General features: G+C 45.6%; 1 protein-coding gene across 2 annotated transcripts in view; it reads left to right on the top strand.

Annotated features, from left to right (window-relative positions):
* Positions 1-21,102, top strand: part of LOC144607775 (acid-sensing ion channel 2-like) — a 1,151,036-nt gene that overhangs the window by 1,056,626 nt on the left and 73,308 nt on the right. For both annotated transcript variants that reach the window (XM_078424836.1, XM_078424835.1), the window contains exon 3: positions 12,003-12,130. In XM_078424836.1, the coding sequence (XP_078280962.1) occupies positions 12,003-12,130 (128 nt within the window). The remainder of the gene's footprint in view (positions 1-12,002; positions 12,131-21,102) is intronic.

Below are 21,102 nucleotides of genomic sequence, written 5' to 3'. Positions count from 1 at the left end.
TCAGGCTCATCCAACCTGCCTGATACAATGGGTAGTTTACGAATTAACTGCAGACGCTGGCTTACACTGAGGATAAACACAAAATGCTGGAGTAACTCAGCAGGACATGCAACATCTCTGGAGAAAAAGGAATAGATGACCTTTTGGGTCGAGACCGTTCTGCAGGGGGAAAATCAGGGGAGAGGGAAACTAGAAGTATGAAAAGGTGCAGAACAAACCAGAGCCAGCACCGATGGTCAAGGAGCTCACAATGGTCCATTGTTGGCTGTGGAGGAAGTGATAACGAAGGGATACGAACAGTGAAACTGGCAGGGGGGAGAGAGGGGGAATGTAATGGTTACTTGAAATTAGAGAAATCAAAATCAAAAGTATTAAATATACAAGAAAAATGCAGTGACTGGATATGTGAGCAAAATGCAAAGTGCTGGAGTAACTTATCTGATCAGGCAGCACCTGTGGAGGAAATGGACAGGCGATAGTTCAAGTCAGGACCCTACTTCAGACTGATTGTAGTAGAGATGAGGAAGCTAGCTAGGTAAGAGAAGAGTGGGTGGACCCCACCCCCCTCTCCTGTGTGTCCTCACCCCCCAAACCACACCATCCCTCCAACTATCAGGTCCCTCTTCCTCTCCCCTCCACCTGTCCCCTTCCACCTATGTCTCTTGCCATGGCTTTACATTTCACTTCCCTCCTTATCCAACGCCCTTTTTTTTTAAAGGAGAAAAAAAAGGATTTCCAGCTTTTATCACATACTCCACCCATCTGCCAACCCCCCTTTGCCTGCGCCCACCTATCACTTGCCAGGCTTTCTCCCGCCTACTACAGTCAATCTTAAGAAAGGACCCAACACAAAACGTCGCCTGTCCATTCCCTCCACGGACGCTGCCTGACCTCTGTGGGACCAGTGTAGGTGGCACATGTTGGCCAGTGTGGGCAAGTTGGGACGAAGGGCCTGTTTCCATGCTGTAAGACTCTATGACCTGCTGAGTTGCTCCAGCACTTTGACTTTCTCTATTAAATATATGTAACAATTTTAATAGTCACCAAAGACAGTTTCACAATGGGAGAGCTATTCTAAGCTGACTGTAATGTGAATCTTACTTAATATTATTCTGGTACTTCTGAAAAGGGATAAATTATTAAAGCGATCATTTCCAGCAACAGCTGGAGAGAATGCAGCATGTTACACCACATTGACAACAGAGCATTGTGTGCACTTCATTAACATTTGCTTCAGCACAACAAGATGTCATTCGCAGAGTTTAATGCTGAAACCCTTCTAATGTCGGGCATGAATGGTCAGAAGCGAATGTTTTGACAACGTGTCACTGAGGAGAGACTACGATTTCCCAGTAACACAATATTTCTCTTCTAATTATAAAGATAAGGTTGTTTCAATATTTTGAAGCTCGTGAATCACCATCAGATCATCCTAACTCATATGGGGATTACGATCGACATAGTTAGCAAGTTATTCTGCACATTTTGTTTTGCAATATTTTGCTGTCATGAAATGTGTTTATTTTGCACAATTACAAAGTTAATGATGCTGCAAAATGCAACTTTCCCATTGTGGTTGCATCACCCTGCTGTTTTACACTGGTTTTGTTGTATTTATTTTGTATTAATCATTACCAATGTATATTGTTAGCTCTGTGGGCATCGTGTGAACTAGTAATGTTGCACCCTGGTGTAGACCACAATAAACGAATCTGACCTGACCTGAAAATGGAAGTCCATCTTTCCCGAGCACAGAAGGAATCGCACCACAGTAGCAGCAATTAATTTCCTTTGAACGTTTTAGTTTAGTTTAGTTTAGAGATACAGCGCGGAAACATGCCCTTCGGCCCACCGAGTCCTCACACCGACCAGCGATCCCCAGCATGCTAACACTACCCTGCACACACGAGGGACAATTTTACATTTATACCAAGCCAATTAACCTACGGACCTGTGCGTCTTTGGAGTGTGGGAGGAAACCGAAGATCTCTTAGAAAACGCATGCAGGTCACGGGGGGAACGTGCAAACTCCGTACAGACAAGCACGCGTAATCGGGATCGAACCCGGGTCTCTGGCGCTGTAAGGCAGTAGCTCTACCGATGCGCCACCATGCCGCCCTTTAAGTCTTTACCTTGAACTGTATACCCAATATGATTTTAGAAATAATATTCAATATTTACCAAGCATTCTGTTGGCAGAACACAAATATGGCACAAGGAAATATTATTATTATTTACCAACTCCATTTAGAAGTTTTGGGCCACTTCCATTGTGGCGGGTGGACATGTTAACGATGTACTTTATGCTTGAATAAATGGATTGGTTCAGCATTATTCTCAGCGCAACCTCTTACTCCAACTACAGCTCTCAGTCTAAGTATTAATTTTAATTTTACGTCCCTGTGTAGCTTTTGGAATAATGATCCTCAAATTAATTTACCCATATGTGGTCTCTTCATTGGCCAAAAGCCCTTCTGAGAGCTGCTGGTGAGGGCTATTATGCAATTTGATCGGAGCTATCTAGGATTTCACGTGCTGCACAAATATAGGGACAAATATCACAAGTATCATTCCACAAGCATAAAATCGCAAAGTTGTCTTATGGCTCCACTAAACAGCTTGAGGAACTACAAGTAAAGTCTAAATTCATGATCCTTTAAATTCACATTTATCTTCAGTTACTGGTACAAACATATGTTAGAAAATCATATTCATCTCCAGAGCTCCACGTTTGAATCCTGTCATTCACATTTCTGGCCCTGGTCCTGTGCTGGAGCCATCCTGATCAAAATCATTCACGACATCCTGTGTGATTCTCCTCCTCTTTCTGGTGATGTGCTACTATTCCTTCAAGAGACAACACGTCAGTATTTTTAAAGGAGATACCATGAACTGCAGATGCTCGTTTACAAAAAAAGATGCACAGCACTGGAGTAACGCAGTGGCTTTCCGCCCTCACCTCAAACCTTGGATAGAGTGGATGTGGAGAGGATGTTTCCACTAGTGGGAGAGTCTAGGACTAGAGGTCATAGCCTCAGAATTAAAGGATGTTCTTTTAGGAAGGAGATGAGGAGAAATTTCTTTAGTCAGAGGGTGGTGAATCTGTGGAATTCTTTGCCACCGAAGGCTGTGGAGGCCAAGTCAGTGGATATTTTTAAGGCAGATATAGATAGATTCTTGATTAGTACAGGTGTCAGAGGTTATGGGGTGAATGCAGGACAATGGGGTTAGGAGGGGGAGATAGATCAGCCATGATTGAATGGCGGAGTAGACTTGATGGTCCGAATTCTACTCCGATTCCTTACGACGTTATGACCTATGTCCTCTGGTTCTCTATTCCCCTACTCTGGGCAAAAGACTGTGCTTTTACCCATTCTATTTCTCTCGTGATTTTGGACACCTCTATGAGATCACACCTCATCCTCCTACACTCCAAGAAATAAAATCCTAGCCTGCTCAACCTATATCTTAAGCCCTTGAGGCCTGGAAACATCCTCGTAAACTCATCCCACTATCCCAATATTTTCCTTAATATCCAAGCATCTATCCATCACAAACTTGGGTGCACTCAAATTTGGACCATCTACAGCCTTCTGATACAGAGAATTTTGGAGCATTACCTCAGTCGACCCGAAACGTCACCCATTCCTTCTCTCCCGAGATGCTGCCTGACCTGCTGAGTTACTCCAGCATTTTGTGAATAAATACCCACGGTTCATCATGAAGTCATTTGCCCCACCCATTGACCCAAGCTCCGCCCGATCTTCCCAATTGCCAATCATAGGCCTTCATATCCTCGAGTGATGGTAAATGACACCTGACCTAAATTCCCTTCTGAACTCTGACCCTTTCTGTCCCCTTCCCATGTCCCTCATCCCGAACACCAGCGGTGGACATCCTTGCTTTCCCGACCATTGTGATAGTGCCATTTCAAACCTCAAAATGAAAAAAACTTCCTGGACATTTAAAATAAAATCCAGCCATGTTTGTATCGTGGCAGATGCGGCGTTCAATTTGCCTTTCGGTCTGATCCCACAGAAGGGCAGTGACATGTGTAAGTGCATCGGGCACAGGGGGCACCCAGTGCCAACCTGCAAGAACCATGCAGAAAGTTGCGATCAGATTTCTGACTGGATCCCTCAACGTTAGTGCGCAGATAATTTTCTAGCCCATTGCGCTTTGAAAATGTCTGTGTTTAAACAAACATAACCAACGATGCTGCCATCTCCACGTCCACAGGAAAGGACACCGAGTGAAAGGAACAGATGGGGAAGAATGAATTCAAGACATGCATGAGGTCCCTGGTTGATCGGGGACCGCAGCATATTACCCGTACCAGTGAAACAGTTGAAAATGATGCAAGTGCACACTGAATAAATAGAGCGCAGCTCTGCACAAGCCTTGTTACCACTTTGCCCTGTGGAGAGAATACAAAATACCAAATTAAATATTTAGACCAGCTAATTAAAAGCTGCAGAGAACCATTTTCTATTATTATGGAAGCTGTAATTCAGTACATCTAATTAACATGGAGCGTGCTGCAGACACTTTCCTCGAGGGTGCTACCCATAGTTGGGAATGATTATTTGTTGCGCTGCACCTCCACGTACATCCGAGACGCAAATATCCCTCTCGCTCAGGACGTCGGTCCTGGGGAGGTTCACTGCTGACCAAAGATACTAGAGGAACAAGATGGACCACTCCGTTGAAATCGCGTATACTGAAGTGTAGTTGACAAAGGAGTGTAACGGCCGCCATTTTAGTAGGCAAAACCCGCCGCTCGCTATGCCTCTCGCGGTGTAATCAGTGTTTTGGGGGAACAGTATGTGTGATGATACCATTTAAATGCAGAATGTATCTCACCTATCAATTCACAGATTTTTGTTATTTTTCTTTTAAAACGTTTCTGCAAGTTTATGCCTACTAAAATGGCGCCGTGACGTACTACGGTTTTTAGGGTCGAGTGGTCTATCTTGCTCCTCTAGTACCTTTGCTGCCGACCCTCATTACAGTGGACAGAACATATGGTGAAGTGGCTTCCTCAGATCTGCAGTGCTTTGAAGTCAAGGACTTCAATACTAAGCGGAGCAGCAATAAAGATTTGCAAAACCGAATGATTCTTAGTTTAAAACGATGCCCTCTGTCCAACATTAAATAACAATCCAAAAGCTATAACGCTTCTGATTAAGAGGATGTTTCAATCCACGCCGGCATGATGCTCATCTGATCCCAGTGATTTAGCTGCAGAGAGTGCTGCCATCTGTAAACTCTCTCGGGGTTACAATTGAGAAATGTTCTGGGTGAAATTGTGCCTGCAGCATTGGAGTGGAGAGGCTTTTGCTCTCAGGTCCTGAGAACACAAACGGTTGTAGCCTCAGCAAAGTATTTACAACTGCAAGGAAAAGTCAGACTTCAGTGTGCGTCGAGTGTGTGCAGAGGCTCTGTGCAGCTTTAGTCTGGCCCATTCAACAGCTTTGTCTCTGAGCCTCCAGCATCGGTACGGCCTGATTTATAAGAAAATAACTGCAGATGCAGGTCCAAATCGATTTATTCACAAAATGTTGGAGTAACTCAGCAGGTCAGGCAGCATCTCGGGAGAGAAGGAATGGGTGACGTTTCGGGTCGAGACCCTTCTTCAGACTGATGAAGGGTCTCGACCCGAAACCCTTCTTCAGTCTGAAGAAGGGTCTCGACCCGAAATGTCACCCATTCCTTCTCTCCCGAGATGCTGCCTGACCTGCTGAGTTACTCCAGCATTTTGTGAATAAAACGGCCTGATTTATCCTGTGAGTGATCAACTTTTCCCTTTACTCAGGTCAATGTGAGTGAAATCCCCCCGTGTGATGAACTTTGGGTATCACGGAGCGCTTGCCGTTATTGTGGCAAGTGTGATGCTGGAGAAGTAGCTCTCGTGAACACAACAATTTCATCGTAAACTGAACATGCAGCGATACCGACCAACACTAAAACGCACAGAAATGTCACAGTTATAGAGTAACACAACACAAAAGCAGGCCCCACAGCCTAACCCGTCCATACCAACCAAGATGGCCATCCAAGCCTGGGCATCTCAGTTGGCCCCATTGGACAGGCCCCATTTGCCTGTGCATCTCTCAACCTTTTCTAACCGTGTACCTGTCCAAATGTCTTTTAAATGTTGTTATTGTACTTGCCTCAACCACTTTCTCTGGCAACCGATTTTATACAAACCCACCACCCTCTGGGTGAAGAAGTCGCCCCTCAGGCCTCTATTATTTATTTCCCTTCTCAATTCAACCCTGTGCCCTCTTGAGCATATCCTGGGCATTCTCCACTGACAGCGTGAGGCCACACGCACATTAGAGGAACAGCACCTCATGTTACGGTTGGGCAGCTTCCACCCAGTTGATTTCACTACTTTCAAGTAACCCCTGCATTCCCTCTTCCCCCCCCCCCCTCCCTCCCTGCCCCCCACACCCCATCCTAGTCATCCCACCAGTTCCACTGTTCGCATCCCTGTATCCCTTCATTATCACCTCTTGCCCAGCCATTATGGGCTCCATCCTCCCTTGGTCATCTGTGGCTGGCCCTGATTTGTTTTGGCCTGAAGAAGGGTTCCGACCCGGAACATCACCCATCCGTTCTCTTCAGAGAAGCGGCACGGTGGCGCAATGGTAGAGCTGCCGCCTTACAGCGCTTGCTGCACCAGAGACCCGGGTTGGAACCCGACTATGGGCGCCGTCTGTAAGGAGTTTGTACGTTCTCCCCGTGACCGCGTGGGTTTTCTCCAAGATCTTTGGTTTTCTCCCACACTCCAAAGACGTACAGGTTTGTAGGTTAATTGGCTTGGTATAAGTGTAAATTGTCCCCAGTGTGTGGGATAGTGTTACTGTGCGGGGATCGCTGGTCGGCGTGGATTCGGTGGGCCGTTGAGCCTGCATCCACACTGTATCTCTAAACTAAACTGGACTAAAATATTGATTTTTCAAAATTATTTATTTATCTGTGCCCTAAATACTTGTTAATCTCCTGTGAGTAAGAATGTCATTGTTGCGTCATCAGTACATATGACAATTAAACACTCTGCACACTGAACTTGTTTTCTTGTTTATTATATTGTTTAAGTGTACTATATTTACAAGTTCCGTTATGCTACTGCCAGTAAGAATGTCATTGTTCTATCTGGGACTTATGACAATGAAACACTCTTGACTCTATTGACTCTCATATGCCACTATCTCTCTGTGTTCCAAGTTTAGTTTAGTTTGGTTTAGAGATACAGCGCAGAAACAGGCCCTTCGGCCCACCAAGTCCGCGCCGACCAGCGATCCCCGCACACTAACGCTATCCTACGCACACTAAGGACGATTTATATTTATAGTGTCAATTAACCTCCAAAACTGCACGTCTTCGGAGTGTGGGAGGAAACCGAAGATCTCGGAGAAAACCCACACGATCACGGGGAGAACGTACAAACTCATAGTCAGGATCGAACCCGGGTCTCGGGCACTGAAAGCACTGTAAAGGCAGCAACTCTACCGCTGTGCCACCGTACCGCCCAATCTTCCACCTAAGTCTTCCCTATCATTGGAATCAGTGCCATTTTCATTACATTGGTGTCAGGGGTATCATTACAGGCCATTACTTGCTACGGTTTGTACAGTGTTAATGAAACATTAAGCATAATGCATAATTCAGAGCTTTGAATATCTCTGAATCCACAGATACTGCATTTGTCACGATGGCAATGGATAGACTTGACATATTGAAGATTTCTCAGAAGCTTCCTCAGAATATCCGTACAAGTGTAATTGTTATTAGCATCGTCTAATTCCTGTTTCCTATTCGAAGCAATGACATTAACCTCCATGACCTCAGAAAAGACATTTATAATACAGCGGATCTTGAGCAAAGTTTTTATTCATCACTTATGAGTTTTGTCATTTTATATGAACGGTAAACATAGATTTTAATAAATGTAAGACAATCAAAGATTCTCAGAAAAACTATCATGGAAAAGACATTTGCACATTAATTTCACATTTTAAGAACATATTTTATACATGTTTAAATGGGTGTGAATGAGTATGCATATCTGCATGTGTGGTACATGTATGTTCAGTATATATTTAAGTGATGTATGTGTGTATGAGTCTATGTGCACATGTTGTGATGCTTGTAAACAAGTGTGTCCATGTGTGTGTGTATATTTTATATTTATATGAAGTGTAAGGACATATATTTTGTACATTAGTGGTGCATATGTAAATGGCATGTTCATATTTGTATGTCAGTATGTAGCAGAGGTATCAGAAGTGTGTTCGTGTTGTGTGTGTGTATGTGATGTAAATCTTTATGATGTGTCTCCATAGTGCTTTTAGGAAGTGCTTGGTGTACATCGTGGATATGTTGTTGGCGTGGTGTGTCGTGTGGTTATGCCGCAGGTTTATATGTTTATATAAATATAGTACAAGGCTGGGATTTGACTAGATATGAAATTAAAACCTGGTCTGAATCTAATCTGATCATGGCCCAACCAAGCCAGACCTGCCCCTAAGGGCTTATCATATTTTTGATACCCGTCTTGATGATCATGGCCACTTAGGTCCCATTAGCCATGGGTTGGGTAGCCAGTCTTTAGTGTGGGGCTTCAGAAGTGCATACAGATATTTGATGTACCCTAATGGGGTGGCACAGGGTCACAGCGGTAGAGTTGCTGCTTTACAGCGCCAGAGACCCAGGTTCAATCCTGACTGTGTGTGCTGTCTTTAGGGAGTTTGTACGTTCTCCCTGTGACTGCCTGGGTTTTCTCCGGGTGCTCCAGTTTCCACCCACATTCCAAAGACGTGTAGGTTTGGAGGTTAAATTGTCCCTGGTGTGTAGGATGGAACAGGTGTACATGTGATCATTGGTCGGCACAGACACAGTGGGCTGAAGGGCCTGTTTCCATGCTGTATCACTAAATTGAACTAAATTAAAGTAAACTAAACTAAACTAAACTTAATTAGGATTTGGGGGTTTTGGCAATTTAACATTCTTGGCCCATCTCTACACCAATCTTTGAGAAACTTGAATTGTTTTCTCTGGAATGTGAGAGCTTGAGGCCGAGCAGGCCGATGAAGGTCCTGAGCCCCCACCGGGCGATGGGAAGTGCCGCGGCCAGGCCATGCAGGGCGATGAGGGGCCTGCGAGCGGGTAGATCAAACCTCGCGCTTCGGGGTGGTCGAAGCTGCTATGGCTGGAGCTCCCGAAAGCCGGTCGCCAGCCAGGGACCTGCGAGCTCCCGATGTTGTGGTCTGCAGGGCCCACGGCCGAAGCCTCCGAGATGGTAAGTCCAGGCCCTGCGACCGGAGTCTTCAAAGTCGATCCCAGCTGGAGGCCGCCGACTCCATGGTGTTAGGCCGTAGCACGAACGGAGACACAACACGGCAAAAGTCGCATCTCCGTTGAGGAGGAGATTGGAAAAAAAGGTTTCCCCCACCCCCCCACCACCCCCCACATATACAGAGTTAAAAATAAATCAAAAGAAACATTTAAACGATAACAAAGACAAAAACAAAAAAAAGACAGAGAGACTGCCGGTGAGCCGCAGCTGCAGAACGCAGCCACGCCCCCAGATGTGCTGGGAATGTTCGGCATGGACATGATGGGCTGAAGGGCCTGTCCTTGTGCTGTCCTATATATGTCCTTTGGTGCAGGGTGTCCCCTTAAACTGTTATAGTACAAGGAACATGGATTATTCCTCACTGCTATTGAGCAGGGTGATCCAAGCTTCAACAATAATGGAGGCAATATATTTCTGACCACCATGGTGTGTAACTTGGTAGGTTTTTAACGCTGCTATGGACAGGCTTTGCACTACTGTTCATTATTTTTTATTGTAATATATTCATCTTCATCTTTTTTTCATTGAAGTGACTATATTTTATATTGATTGTTGTTTGCTGTGCCTCTTTAATTTTAACTTAATTTAATGCACTTTATTCCTCGGGATTGTGGGAAAGTGTATTTCGATTTTCTGTCTGTGTAAACTAACTGGAAATTGACAATAAAGTTGACTTTGACTTTGACTTTGACAAAAAAAACAGAAAATGCCAGAAAAACTCAACAAGTTGGGCAGCTTTTGTGGAAAGAGAATTAGTCGCTATGTCAGCTCCGTGATCTTTCAAAATGACCAGTGCTAGTGTTCCCTTTCCCATTGCTTCCCTTGTCCTCCTGACCAGCAGAGAAATAGGCTTGCGGGGGTACTGTGAAAGAAGGCAGTACTTGCAGTGGTCACAGTGTTTACTGTGGCTCAGGCACTCTGCAGCCATGATGTGAAAGAATAAATGGTGTGAGAATAAATGATTAATAAGGTGCTTGGGGTGCTGACCCAGCAGAATGCATTGTCCTGGAGGGTGGAGAGTTTCTCAAAAATCATTGGGGTTGGCACCTTTACTTTCTAGACTTGTCGAGGTACAACGTGGAAACAGGCCCTTCGGCCCACCGTGTCCGTGAGGACCAGTGATCACCCCATACGCTAGCACTATCCTACTCACGAGGGACAATTTACAATTTTGCAGAAGCCAACGAACATACGAACCTGTTGGTTTTTGGGTAGTGGGAGGAAACCCAAAGCACCCGGAAAAAACCCATGTGGTCACAGGGAGAACGTACAAACTCTGTATAGACAGCACCCGAGGTCAGGATCAAGCCTGGGTCTCTGGCGCTGTAAGACAGCAGCTCTACCACTATGACACTGTGCGGCCAGTCATGAAAGATGCTTTATCCTGGAGGATGAGAGAGTTTCTAATATATTATTGGCACAAAATGCTGGAGTATTAGACACAAAATGCTGGAGTAACTCAGTGGGTCTGCCAGTAACTCTGGCAAAAAGGAATGGGTGACGTTTCAGGTCGAGATCCTTCTTCAGACTGAAGCAGAGTCTCAACCTGAAACATCACCTATGCCTTTTCTTCTGAGATGCTGCCTGACCTTCTGAGTTACTCCAGCATTTTGTGTCTATCCTTGGTGTAAAGCAGCATCTGCAGTTCCTTCCTGCACATTGGAGAGCAGTGCATCACACTCACAACCCATATCCCTGATGGTGATGGATAAGCTTCTGTGAATCAGGAGCTGAGACAATTATTGTAGTCACTAACTCCAGCCTACTCTTGTAATCTGAGTATTTATGAGGCTGCAAAAATACTATTAATGGTGGAAATCTGAATTCCATGCAGCAACGTTTGGAAACTCATCATAGGTTAGACGGTCTCTGGAGTGATAAACAAAGGTAATGTTTCAGGTAGCCAATTAAACAGCTGGCCAAACGTGTCTTCAAAATGTGGTTTAGTTAATAATGATAATGTTGTGAATGTCAAGAGCTGGTGGGTAGATTCTGTTTCACTACAATTGTCGTGGTTTGAATTTTGTAACGTAAAAATAATTTGCCATTATTTAGTCAGATCACAAAATTATCCTGGTGTTTCTATGTGCAGGAATAAACTGTGCAATATTCGAATAATTTTGGAGATGGGCGAAAAAGCCAGCATGGATGAGGTGGGCAGAAGGGCCTGTGACTGTGCTGGATGATTCTGTAACTAGAACATATCGAACGGTACAGCACTGGAACAGGCCCTTCTGCCCACAATGTCTGGGCTGCACATGAGGCCAAGATAAACTAATCTCATCTGCCTGCACATGATCCATATCCCTCCATTCCATGCATATTCATATTCTATCTAATAGCCTGTTAAATGCCACTACTGTATCTGCCCCCATCACCACCACTGACAGCATGTTCCAGGCATCCACACTCTCGGTGCAAACAGCGTAGCCTACACATCTCATTTCAACTTTGGTCCTTTGACTTAATTCCTGGAGAACTGTGAAGGGAATTGAACATTTTTGGGAACACATCATGATAGAGGAGAAATTTACTAATGGTTACACACAGGATACTATTTTGAGAAACATTTGTGTAACGGGTGTAAGGTTGTCTTAAGTTCTAACTAAGTGTTCTCCTTGTTTCCTCTCTCTTTCAGAAGACACAACGTTTGAGGCAGGGATAAGAGTACAGCTGCACACTCAGTCCGAGCCGCCATTTGTACATGAGCTGGGATTCGGAGTTGCACCAGGATTCCAGACGTTTGTTTCTACTCAAGAACAAAGGGTACCACACTTTTTTTCTGATATTTTCCTTCACCTTTCGATTTAATCTGCGTGCTTCACCTGCCCAGGTACTCAAAATCCAGAAAACACTTCTTTGAGGAGACGTCTTGAATTCATTTATTTTATCCCACAATGGCAGATGATCAGATGTAACACACCAACGTGTAAATGATATCTACAAACATTGAAACACATGAAAAGAGGAGCATGAGCCGATCATTCAACCATTGGAAAATGCACCAGTGATCTTCTGAACTCTACTGAACATAGTTCTAGTCAAAGTTAGACACAAAATGCTGGAGTAACTCAGCGGGTCTGCCAGCATCTCTGGCAGGAAGGAATGGGTGACGTTTCAGGTCGAGATCCTTCTTCAGACTGAAGCAGATTCTCAACCTGAAACATCACCTATGCCTTTTCTTCTGAGATGCTGCCTGACCCTCTGAGTTACTCCAGCATTTTGTGTCTATCCTCGGTGTAAAGCCGCATCTGCAGTTCCTTCCTGCACATTAGTTCTAGTCAAACCCAATCTCTAATAGAGCGGTTACTTCATCCCAGGTATTTGCTGATTTTTGTAGCATTCCTTCCAGAGCAAGTGTATTGTTTCTGACAAACAACTTTACACAATATAGAAACATAGAAAATAGGTGCAGGAGTAGGCCATTCGGCCCTTCGAGCCTGCACCGCCATTCAATATGATCATGGCTGATCATCCAACTCAGTATCCCGTACCTGCCTTCTCTCCATACCCCCTGATCCCTTTAGCCACAAGGGCCACATCTAACTCCCTCTTAAATATAGCCAAGTTTTTCTGTCAGTGCCACTGTAATGCTGACCACCAGAGGTTTACAATCATCCCTTGTGTTACCTCCTCAAGCTTGCTCCTGTCTAATGTGAAAATACCTGATGTTGCTGTCTGATGTTGGTACTGGTTTGTATCAGGAATATAGTCTTTGGTGTGTCTGTATAATATTGCTATTTATTTAACAATTCCCATATGATTATTAATTTGGTTTAACTGCTTTAAGCTCCCTAATGAATATATCGCAATGTAATTACTAACAAGATTGTCCGCTGCATTGACTCAGCCAAGCCAAACACAGATTTTATGAGAATTATAAATCTCAGTCTCCAACACCATTACTACTTGTAGAGGAGGAAAGCATAATCGAGCCAGTATCATCAAAGTCATGGAATAATAATTGAGCTGTTAATTGAAGTTGGCTAATTCTTTCAAGAATAAATCCAGTATTCTACAATTGTTGACTAATAGCAGAATCCTTTGCAACAGGAAATCCATTGACTATCATTCCCAAATGCAACTGGATCCCACCATCAGTTTGAAACTACCTGAAGAAGAGTCTCAACCTGAAACATCACTTATCCATGTTCTCTGGGGATGCAGCCTGACCTGCTGATTTACTCCTGCACTTTGCGACCTTTTGTATTAGCTCTAAGTTAACTTTGAATTTTATATAGATAGGGCGGCACGGCGGTAGAGTTGCTGCCTTACAGCGAATGCAGCGTCGGAGACCCGGGTTCGATCCCGACCACGGGTGCCGTCTGTACGGAGTTTGTACGTTCTCCCCGTGACCTGCGTGGGTTTTCTCCGAGATCTTCGGTTTCCTCCCACACACTCCAAAGATGTACAGGTTTGTAGGTTAATTGGCTTGGTAAATGTAAAAATTGTTACTAGTGTTTGTAGGATGGTGTTAATGTGTGGGGATCGCTGGTCGGTGTGGACCCAGTGGGCCGAAGGGCCTGTTTCTGCGCTGTATCTCCAAACTAAACTAAGGACATATAGGAAGAAAATACACCAGCTTTCAACCTGACCTATTATGCCTCTCTATTTTAACACAGAATTACATGTTATATCGGCGTATTTAAGATTGGTTCTATTCACCACATTTTCTGTAACTCATTTGAAGTCCCAGATAAGATAGTGTAGTGAAATTTAGTCCATTTCCGAGGCACAACAGTCAGGTTATGGTCAGGACCTTGAAGCTGGAAAATTCTTGGTTCTTCAGGTTATCCTTTCCAGTGTTGTACTCTACCTCACCGTTACCCGTTATTCATCCAACAACATTCCAGCACCGTAAATACTGCTGTTATCATTCTGTTGTGACTTTGAATGAGCTACACAGAGAGAGAACGTGTAGATGTAATAAGCCTTCATGTAGCATAACAAGCAAACATTCTGTAAAATCTCTCTCTCTGCACAAAATATATTGAGACCAGTCTGAAGAAGGGTCTCAACCCGAAACGTCACCCATTCCTTATCTGCAGAGATGCTGCCTGTCCTGCTGAGTTATTCCAGCTTTTTGTGTCTATCTTTGGTTTAAACCAGCATCTGCAATTCCTTGGTAGACACAAAATGCTGGAGTAACTCAGTGGGTCAGGCAGCATCTCTGGAGAGAAGGATTGGGTGATGTTTCGGGTCGAGACCCTTTTTCAGACTGGTGTTCCTTCATACTTATTGAGATTTTACAATTCTTTAGCACAACAATAACAACAGACAATTGAATACAGTTTCAATAGCAACAATTACATATTCACTTCCACATATTAGGTGCAGCAAATTAACTCCATAGAATAACATATTTACAATGGTTGCACATGGCAAGTTACAAGAACATCTCTACATTTTCACACAACTTTGATTCTGAATCTAGACACCCAAAGCCATTGCCTTCATTCTTGGGTATTTGAGTTACCCAACTAAGTCATGATGCAATCAGTATTGTTCTCTACTGTACACATGCAGAATTTCCATAGAGTATTCGACATGCCAAATCTGCTCAAACCTTTAAAGCAGGTAGAGGCATTTAGACAGGTATATGGATAGAATAGGTTTAGAGGGATATGGGCCAAACACAGGTGGGACTAGTGTAGATGGGACATGTTGGTCGGTGTGGGCAGGTTGGGCCATGTGATACTGTTTCCACACTGTATCACTCTATGACTCTATGACAGTTGAGGGAGAACAGTACAAGAGTTTGCCAGGGAGGTTACTGTAATGAGTATGGCACATCTGTGTAGCCTATGAATGCTTGCAATCTGATGAATACTTCAGTGGTAGCAAATCACTGTGACATCCGCTGCAGTGGATGGAAAGAAAAGGAACTAGGAGTATGGAATTTGGGTGAGCTTGGTGCAGGAAACAGTGAGAGGTGGCATGGATTAGCAGCAGCAAAACTGGAATGTTCCTGAGATTGGGAATCTGAGAGTGACTGTGACCCTGATCTTTATGAACAAAACAATCAAGACACAAGTGTGAGCTTCTATTGGAGGTCATAGCAGTTTGTGCATCTCAGTGTGGACCAGATAATGTGTTAGCTCTTTAAGTTGCACCTTCTTGGGGAAGTGTAATAGTTAACACTGTGAGTATGTAAGACTTACTTTGTTTCAGACCATTGGGTAGAAAATCTCACTGCAGGTGGATTTATCACTTTGCAATACTGCTAGCTTCGCTAATTTGCAACTCTAAAGCACAGGTCAAAAGTTTTAAATACGTATGGCTAAAGGTGACATGAAGACGGTCGCCCACCGACAGAAGATGCGAGGCAACCCGGGATGGAGGCAGCGGCCCCACGATATCCACGTGAACACGGTCAAAGCGCCGGCGAGGCACTGCGAACTCCTGCACTGGCGCCCGGACCTTCGATGTTTGGCAGGGAATGCACGCCTCGGCCCCAACGACCGACTTGCTTCCGCGACCCATGCTACATGAAACGTGCCGCCACCATCGCGACCGTCGCATGGATAGACGGGTGGGCCAACCTATGAATGGCGTCGAAAATCCGCCGACGCCAGGCAGCCGGGACAATGGGCCGCAGCTGCCCCGTGGAAACGTCGCACAGGACAGTAACGGCACGTCGTCCAGCACCAAACCAGAAACCCCAGTTGGGTAGGCTCCACAGGCAGCATCCGAGGTTGGGATCGAGCTCAGTTCTCTGGGGCTGGCAGGCAGCAACTCTACCAAGTCAAGTCAAGTCAAGTCAAATTTATTTGTCACATACACATACTCGATGTGCAGTGAAATGAAAGTGGCAATGCCTGCGGGTTGTGCACAAAAAGAATTATAGTTACAGCATATAAATAAAGTTAATAAGTTACTAAACATAGCACAAAAAGTGTCGACAAAAATTTAGTCTCTGGGGTTATCAAAGTTGACAGTCCTGATGGCCTGTGGGAAGAAGCTCCGTCTCATCCTCTCCGTTTTCACAGCGTGACAGCGGAGGCGTTTGCCTGATCGTAGCATCTGGAACAGTCAGTTACTGGGGTGGCAGGGGTCCCTCATGATCTTGCTTGCTCTGGATCTGCACCTCCTGATGTATAGGTCCTGCAGGGGGACGAGTGTAGTTCCCATGGTGCGTTCTGCCGAACGCACTACTCTCTGCAGGGCCATCCTGTCCTGGGCAGAGCTGTTCCCAAACCAGACTGTAATGTTGCCGGACAGGATGCTCTCTACAGCCCCAGAGTAGAAACAATGAAGGATCCTCAGCGACACTCTGAATTTCCTCAGTTGTCTAAGGTGGTAAAGGCGCTGCTTAGCCTTACCCACCAGTGCGGCAATGTGTGTTGCCCACGTCAGATCCTCTGCGATGCGGACTCCCAAGTATTTGAAACTGCTCACCCTATCCACAATAGACCCATTTATCTCCAGTGGCGTGTACGTCCTTGGATGTTTAGCCCTTCTAAAGTCCACAATCAGCTCCTTTGTTTTAGTGACATTCAAGAGGAGGCTATTGTCCTGACACCAGAGTGCCAGATCAGCCACCTCCTCCCGGTAGGCCATCTCATCGATGTTGGAGATCCGGCCCACCACCACAGTGTCATCAGCAAACTTGATGATGGAGTTTGAGCTGAACCTGGCCCTACAGTCATGTGTGTACAGGGAGTACAGTAGGGGGCTAAGGACGCAGCCCTGGGGGGATCCTATGTTCAGGGTGAGGGAGCTAGATGTGTGTTCCCCCATCCTGACTACTTGGGGCCTGGCAGTGAGAAAGTCCAGGACCCAGGCACACAGAGGGGTGCTAAGCCCCAGTTCCAGCAGCTTCTCAACCAGTCTGCTGGGGACTATTGTGTTGAATGCTGAACTAAAGTCAATGAACAGCATCCTCACATAGCCCCCCTGGCTGTCCAGATGAGAGAGAGCGGTGTGTAGAACCTGGGAGACCGCATCATCCGTGGACCTGTTCCGACGGTATGCGAACTGTAGTGGGTCCATGTTGCGAGGAAGGAGGGCGCAGATGTGCTTCTTGACTAGCCTCTCAAAGCATTTCATGACAACCGAGGTGAGGGCCACCGGTCGGTAGTCATTTAAACACGCTGGAGAGGCATTCTTTGGCACCGGTACAATGATGGATCTTTTGAAGCATGCAGGGACCACGGACTTTGCCAAGGAGAGGTTGAATATTGTGGTGAGCACTGGAGCAAGCTGAGTAGCACAAGACTTTAGTACTCGCCCAGATATACCATCTGGGCCTCCAGCTTTCCTCGTGTTCACACGCGTCAGAGCCCACCTCACCTCATGCTCGGACACCGAGAATGTGTGCACATCCCCGGCGGTGGATCCCCCTCCAGCCTCGCTAGCCAGCGCCCCTTCGGTGCTGTTTTTAGACGGCGAGCTGGTGGTGTTACCCGTCTCAAACCGTGCGTAAAAAGAGTTCAGGTCATCAGCTAAGGAGGAGCCGGCACTTCCGGTTGAGGGAGTGCTGGACCTGTAGCTAGTTATAGTCCGTAGCCCCTGCCAAAGGCGCCTGGTGTCCTGCTGCTCCATCTGTGACTCCATCTTGTCCCGGTACCTCTTTTTTGCATCCTTCACTGCCCTTCGCAGTCGGTAGGACTCTCCCTTGTAGTCGTCCATGTTGCCGGATGCCAGGCCGGAGTTGTAAGCAGCGGTGCGAGCATTCAAGGCCACGCGAATAGACCTGTCCACCCAGGGTTTTTGGTTAGGGAAGATACTGACCCTTACCGTGGGGATGATGGTATCGGCTATTGTGGCAATGAAGTCCGTAACCGCTTCCGCAAACTCATTTACGTCTCTGGAACTTTCTTGGAACATGTTCCAGTCGACTTCGCTCAGTGCATCCTGCAGCATGGCCTCTGAATGGTCAGCCCACCGCTTTACGTCCCTCGTCACTGTCGCTTCCCGTACTATCCGTTGTTTGTACTCCGGCAGCAGGAAAATGGCAGCGTGGTCAGATTTCCCAAAAGGAGGGAGAGAAACGGCCTTGTAGCCTTTCCTGAACGGCGTGTAGCAGTGGTCCAAAGTTCTTTCCCCCCTGGTGACACACGTGATGTGTTGGTAGAAGTTGGGCATGACCTTTTTGAGATTTCCCCTATTGAAGTCTCCAGCCACCAGCACAGCCGCATCAGGGTTCTTGTTTTGGTGTTGACACAACACATCGTGTAGGGTGGACAATGCCACGTCGGTGTCCGCATGCGGTGGGATATAGACGGCTGTGATGATCACCGAGCTGAACTCCCGGGGTAGGTAGAATGGTCGGCATGAGATAGTCAGATGTTCCAGGTCCGGCAAGCAGGAACGAGAAAGCGTCTTAATATTCCCAGGATTACACCAGTTATTATTGGTCAAGAAGCAGACTCCTCCGCCCTTGGATTTCCCGGATTCTTCCGTTCTGTCCGCCTGGAAAACAGTGAAGGACTCGGATGGGCAGATCACCTGGTCAGGCACCAGCGGGGTCAGCCATGTTTCGGTCAGACAAAGGATGTTACAGTTCTTTATGTCCCTCTGGAATCTGATCCTTGCCCTGAGGTCATCCAGCTTGTTCTCCAGGGACTGGACGTTGGCCAGAAGTATGCTGGGCAGAGGTGGACGTAAGGCTTGGGTTCTCAGCCTGTTCCGAATCCCCCCTCGCTTCCCTCGGTGTTTTTTCCGACTTTCCCACTGACCTGCGCTCCCACTGCTGCTGCCGCGGTGAGCTCCTTTGATGATCCCTATCGGTACCAGCTGCGCCACTGTGCTTTAGTTAACTATCTGCTTTGAAATTCTCCTTTTTTTTTTACCTCGGAGCAGTTTCTAAAATGAAAGCGAGGCCGAGAATCTGCAGGTTTGCCCGTCAGCCAGGGATCAGATCGTCTTGCACACTGATCAATAAAATTGTCTAGTTCGTGTTATTAAAATGGGAGTCTTTCAGGGTGAGTTCCACAAGCAGAACTCAACTGCAATGAGAATGTACATTGGAGAACAGCAACATAAATATCTGATGACGGATCTGACGAAGGGTCTCGACCCAAAACGTCACCTATTCCTGTACCCCAGAGATGCTGCCTGACCCGCTGAGTTACTCCAGCATTCTGTGCCTATCTTTGATGTAAACCAGTATCTGTGGCACCTTTTTACACAGCAGCATAAGTTCATTCATTTGCAAAATTACTGGTTTATATTTCCATCATTTGAGCAGTTGAGGTCTTATCTTTGCATTCAGACTGGTGAGGTTGCAAAGGTTAATGAATAAGAGGTATTCAAACTGAAAAATTAGTAGATTAGCATTTACAAGGATGTATAAAACATGAAAATCAAGCTAATGTAATATAATCTAGTCTAAGTGCAGTAAGTGTTGTGACTGTGAATTATACCTTTTAGTGTCACCTAAGCACATGATCAACAAACCAGTTTCCATGATAATAAATATCATGAGATAGATTAGTGAACTACTCATTTAAACATTTAAAAAAAAGAGAGTGGGCAATATATGGAAGAATTAATGGTACAAATTCCCTGGGACAGTGATAGAGTCATTAAATCATAGAGTCAAACAGTGTGGAGGCAGGACCTTCGACCCAACTTGCCCACACCGACCAACATGTCACATCTACACTAGTCCCACTTGCCTGCGTTTGGCCCATATCCCTACAAACCATGAGCCAATCTAATTGCTTCCTCATCAGTGTGAGTTTTTCCCAGATGCCCTGGTTACTTTTCGCATCCCAGAGGCATGCTGGTGGCGTAATAGTCTACTGCCAATTGGAGTCGCTGGGGGAAAGAGAACCAGGCGCGCGATTGAAAATGTGTGGAAATAAGCGGAGCAATCCGATTAATAGAATTGCTTAGAGAGCCGGCATAGACTCAATGGGCTGAATGGTCTCTTCAATGGTGTAATAAAACATGAAACTATAAAATATTATTGAAACAATTAAGGAAAAAACAATTCAACTAATTAGTTTAACTTGGCTACTTAGTTCAGTGTGGACATTGTGGACTGAAGGACATTGTTCCTTTGCTGTGTTGTTCTACGCTCTAGTAAAACTAGTACATTAAACTGAAGTTTATAACAAAAAAAATTGAAAGCACAATGAGGTTTATTCCTGCAGCTGTTATTATTTGCTGAAATATCACCTGAAAGAGGTGACTATGACTGTGCTTTTTGAAAGGAGTTATGTGGCCAATCTCAAGGTGATTACAAGAATGGTAACAACAAATATTGGTGATATTAATCTTTGGTAACATAGCTCCAATCTTGTTGGTCTGGGCCTGCTGCCCACAGTGACTGCCCATTGCCAGCAGTCCTGGCTGTGAATGGCTCTTTGCCCTGGTCCAAACCGGTCCAGAGTCCAGTGGCACAGACCTTGTGGCAACATGGTAGAAGAAAAACTGCAGATGCTGATTTAAATCAAAGGTAGACACAAAATGCTTGAGTAACTCAGCGGGTCAGGCAGCATCTCTGGCGAGGAGGAATGGGAGACATTTCGGGTCGAGACCCTTCTTCAGTCTGAAGAAGGGTCTCGACCCGAAACATCACCCATTCCTCCTCTCCAGAGATGTTGCCTGACCCGCTGAGTTACACCAACATTTTGTGTCTACCTTTGTAGCAACATGGCCTCTGTACAGGGAAAGGCCTGCTCTGAAACCCCATGAATCGCCTGGGTAGCTTACAACCCAGCGGTATCAACTTTGTATTCTCCTAATTTTGTGACTTCTGCTTACATTCCCCTCCCCCTCCCCTCCTC

Source organism: Rhinoraja longicauda, chromosome 29 (genome assembly GCF_053455715.1).
Source record: "Rhinoraja longicauda isolate Sanriku21f chromosome 29, sRhiLon1.1, whole genome shotgun sequence".
NCBI lineage: Eukaryota > Metazoa > Chordata > Chondrichthyes > Rajiformes > Arhynchobatidae > Rhinoraja > Rhinoraja longicauda.
The sequence above is the reverse complement of the archived record's forward strand: the minus strand, read 5'-3'. Positions and strand labels throughout refer to the sequence as shown.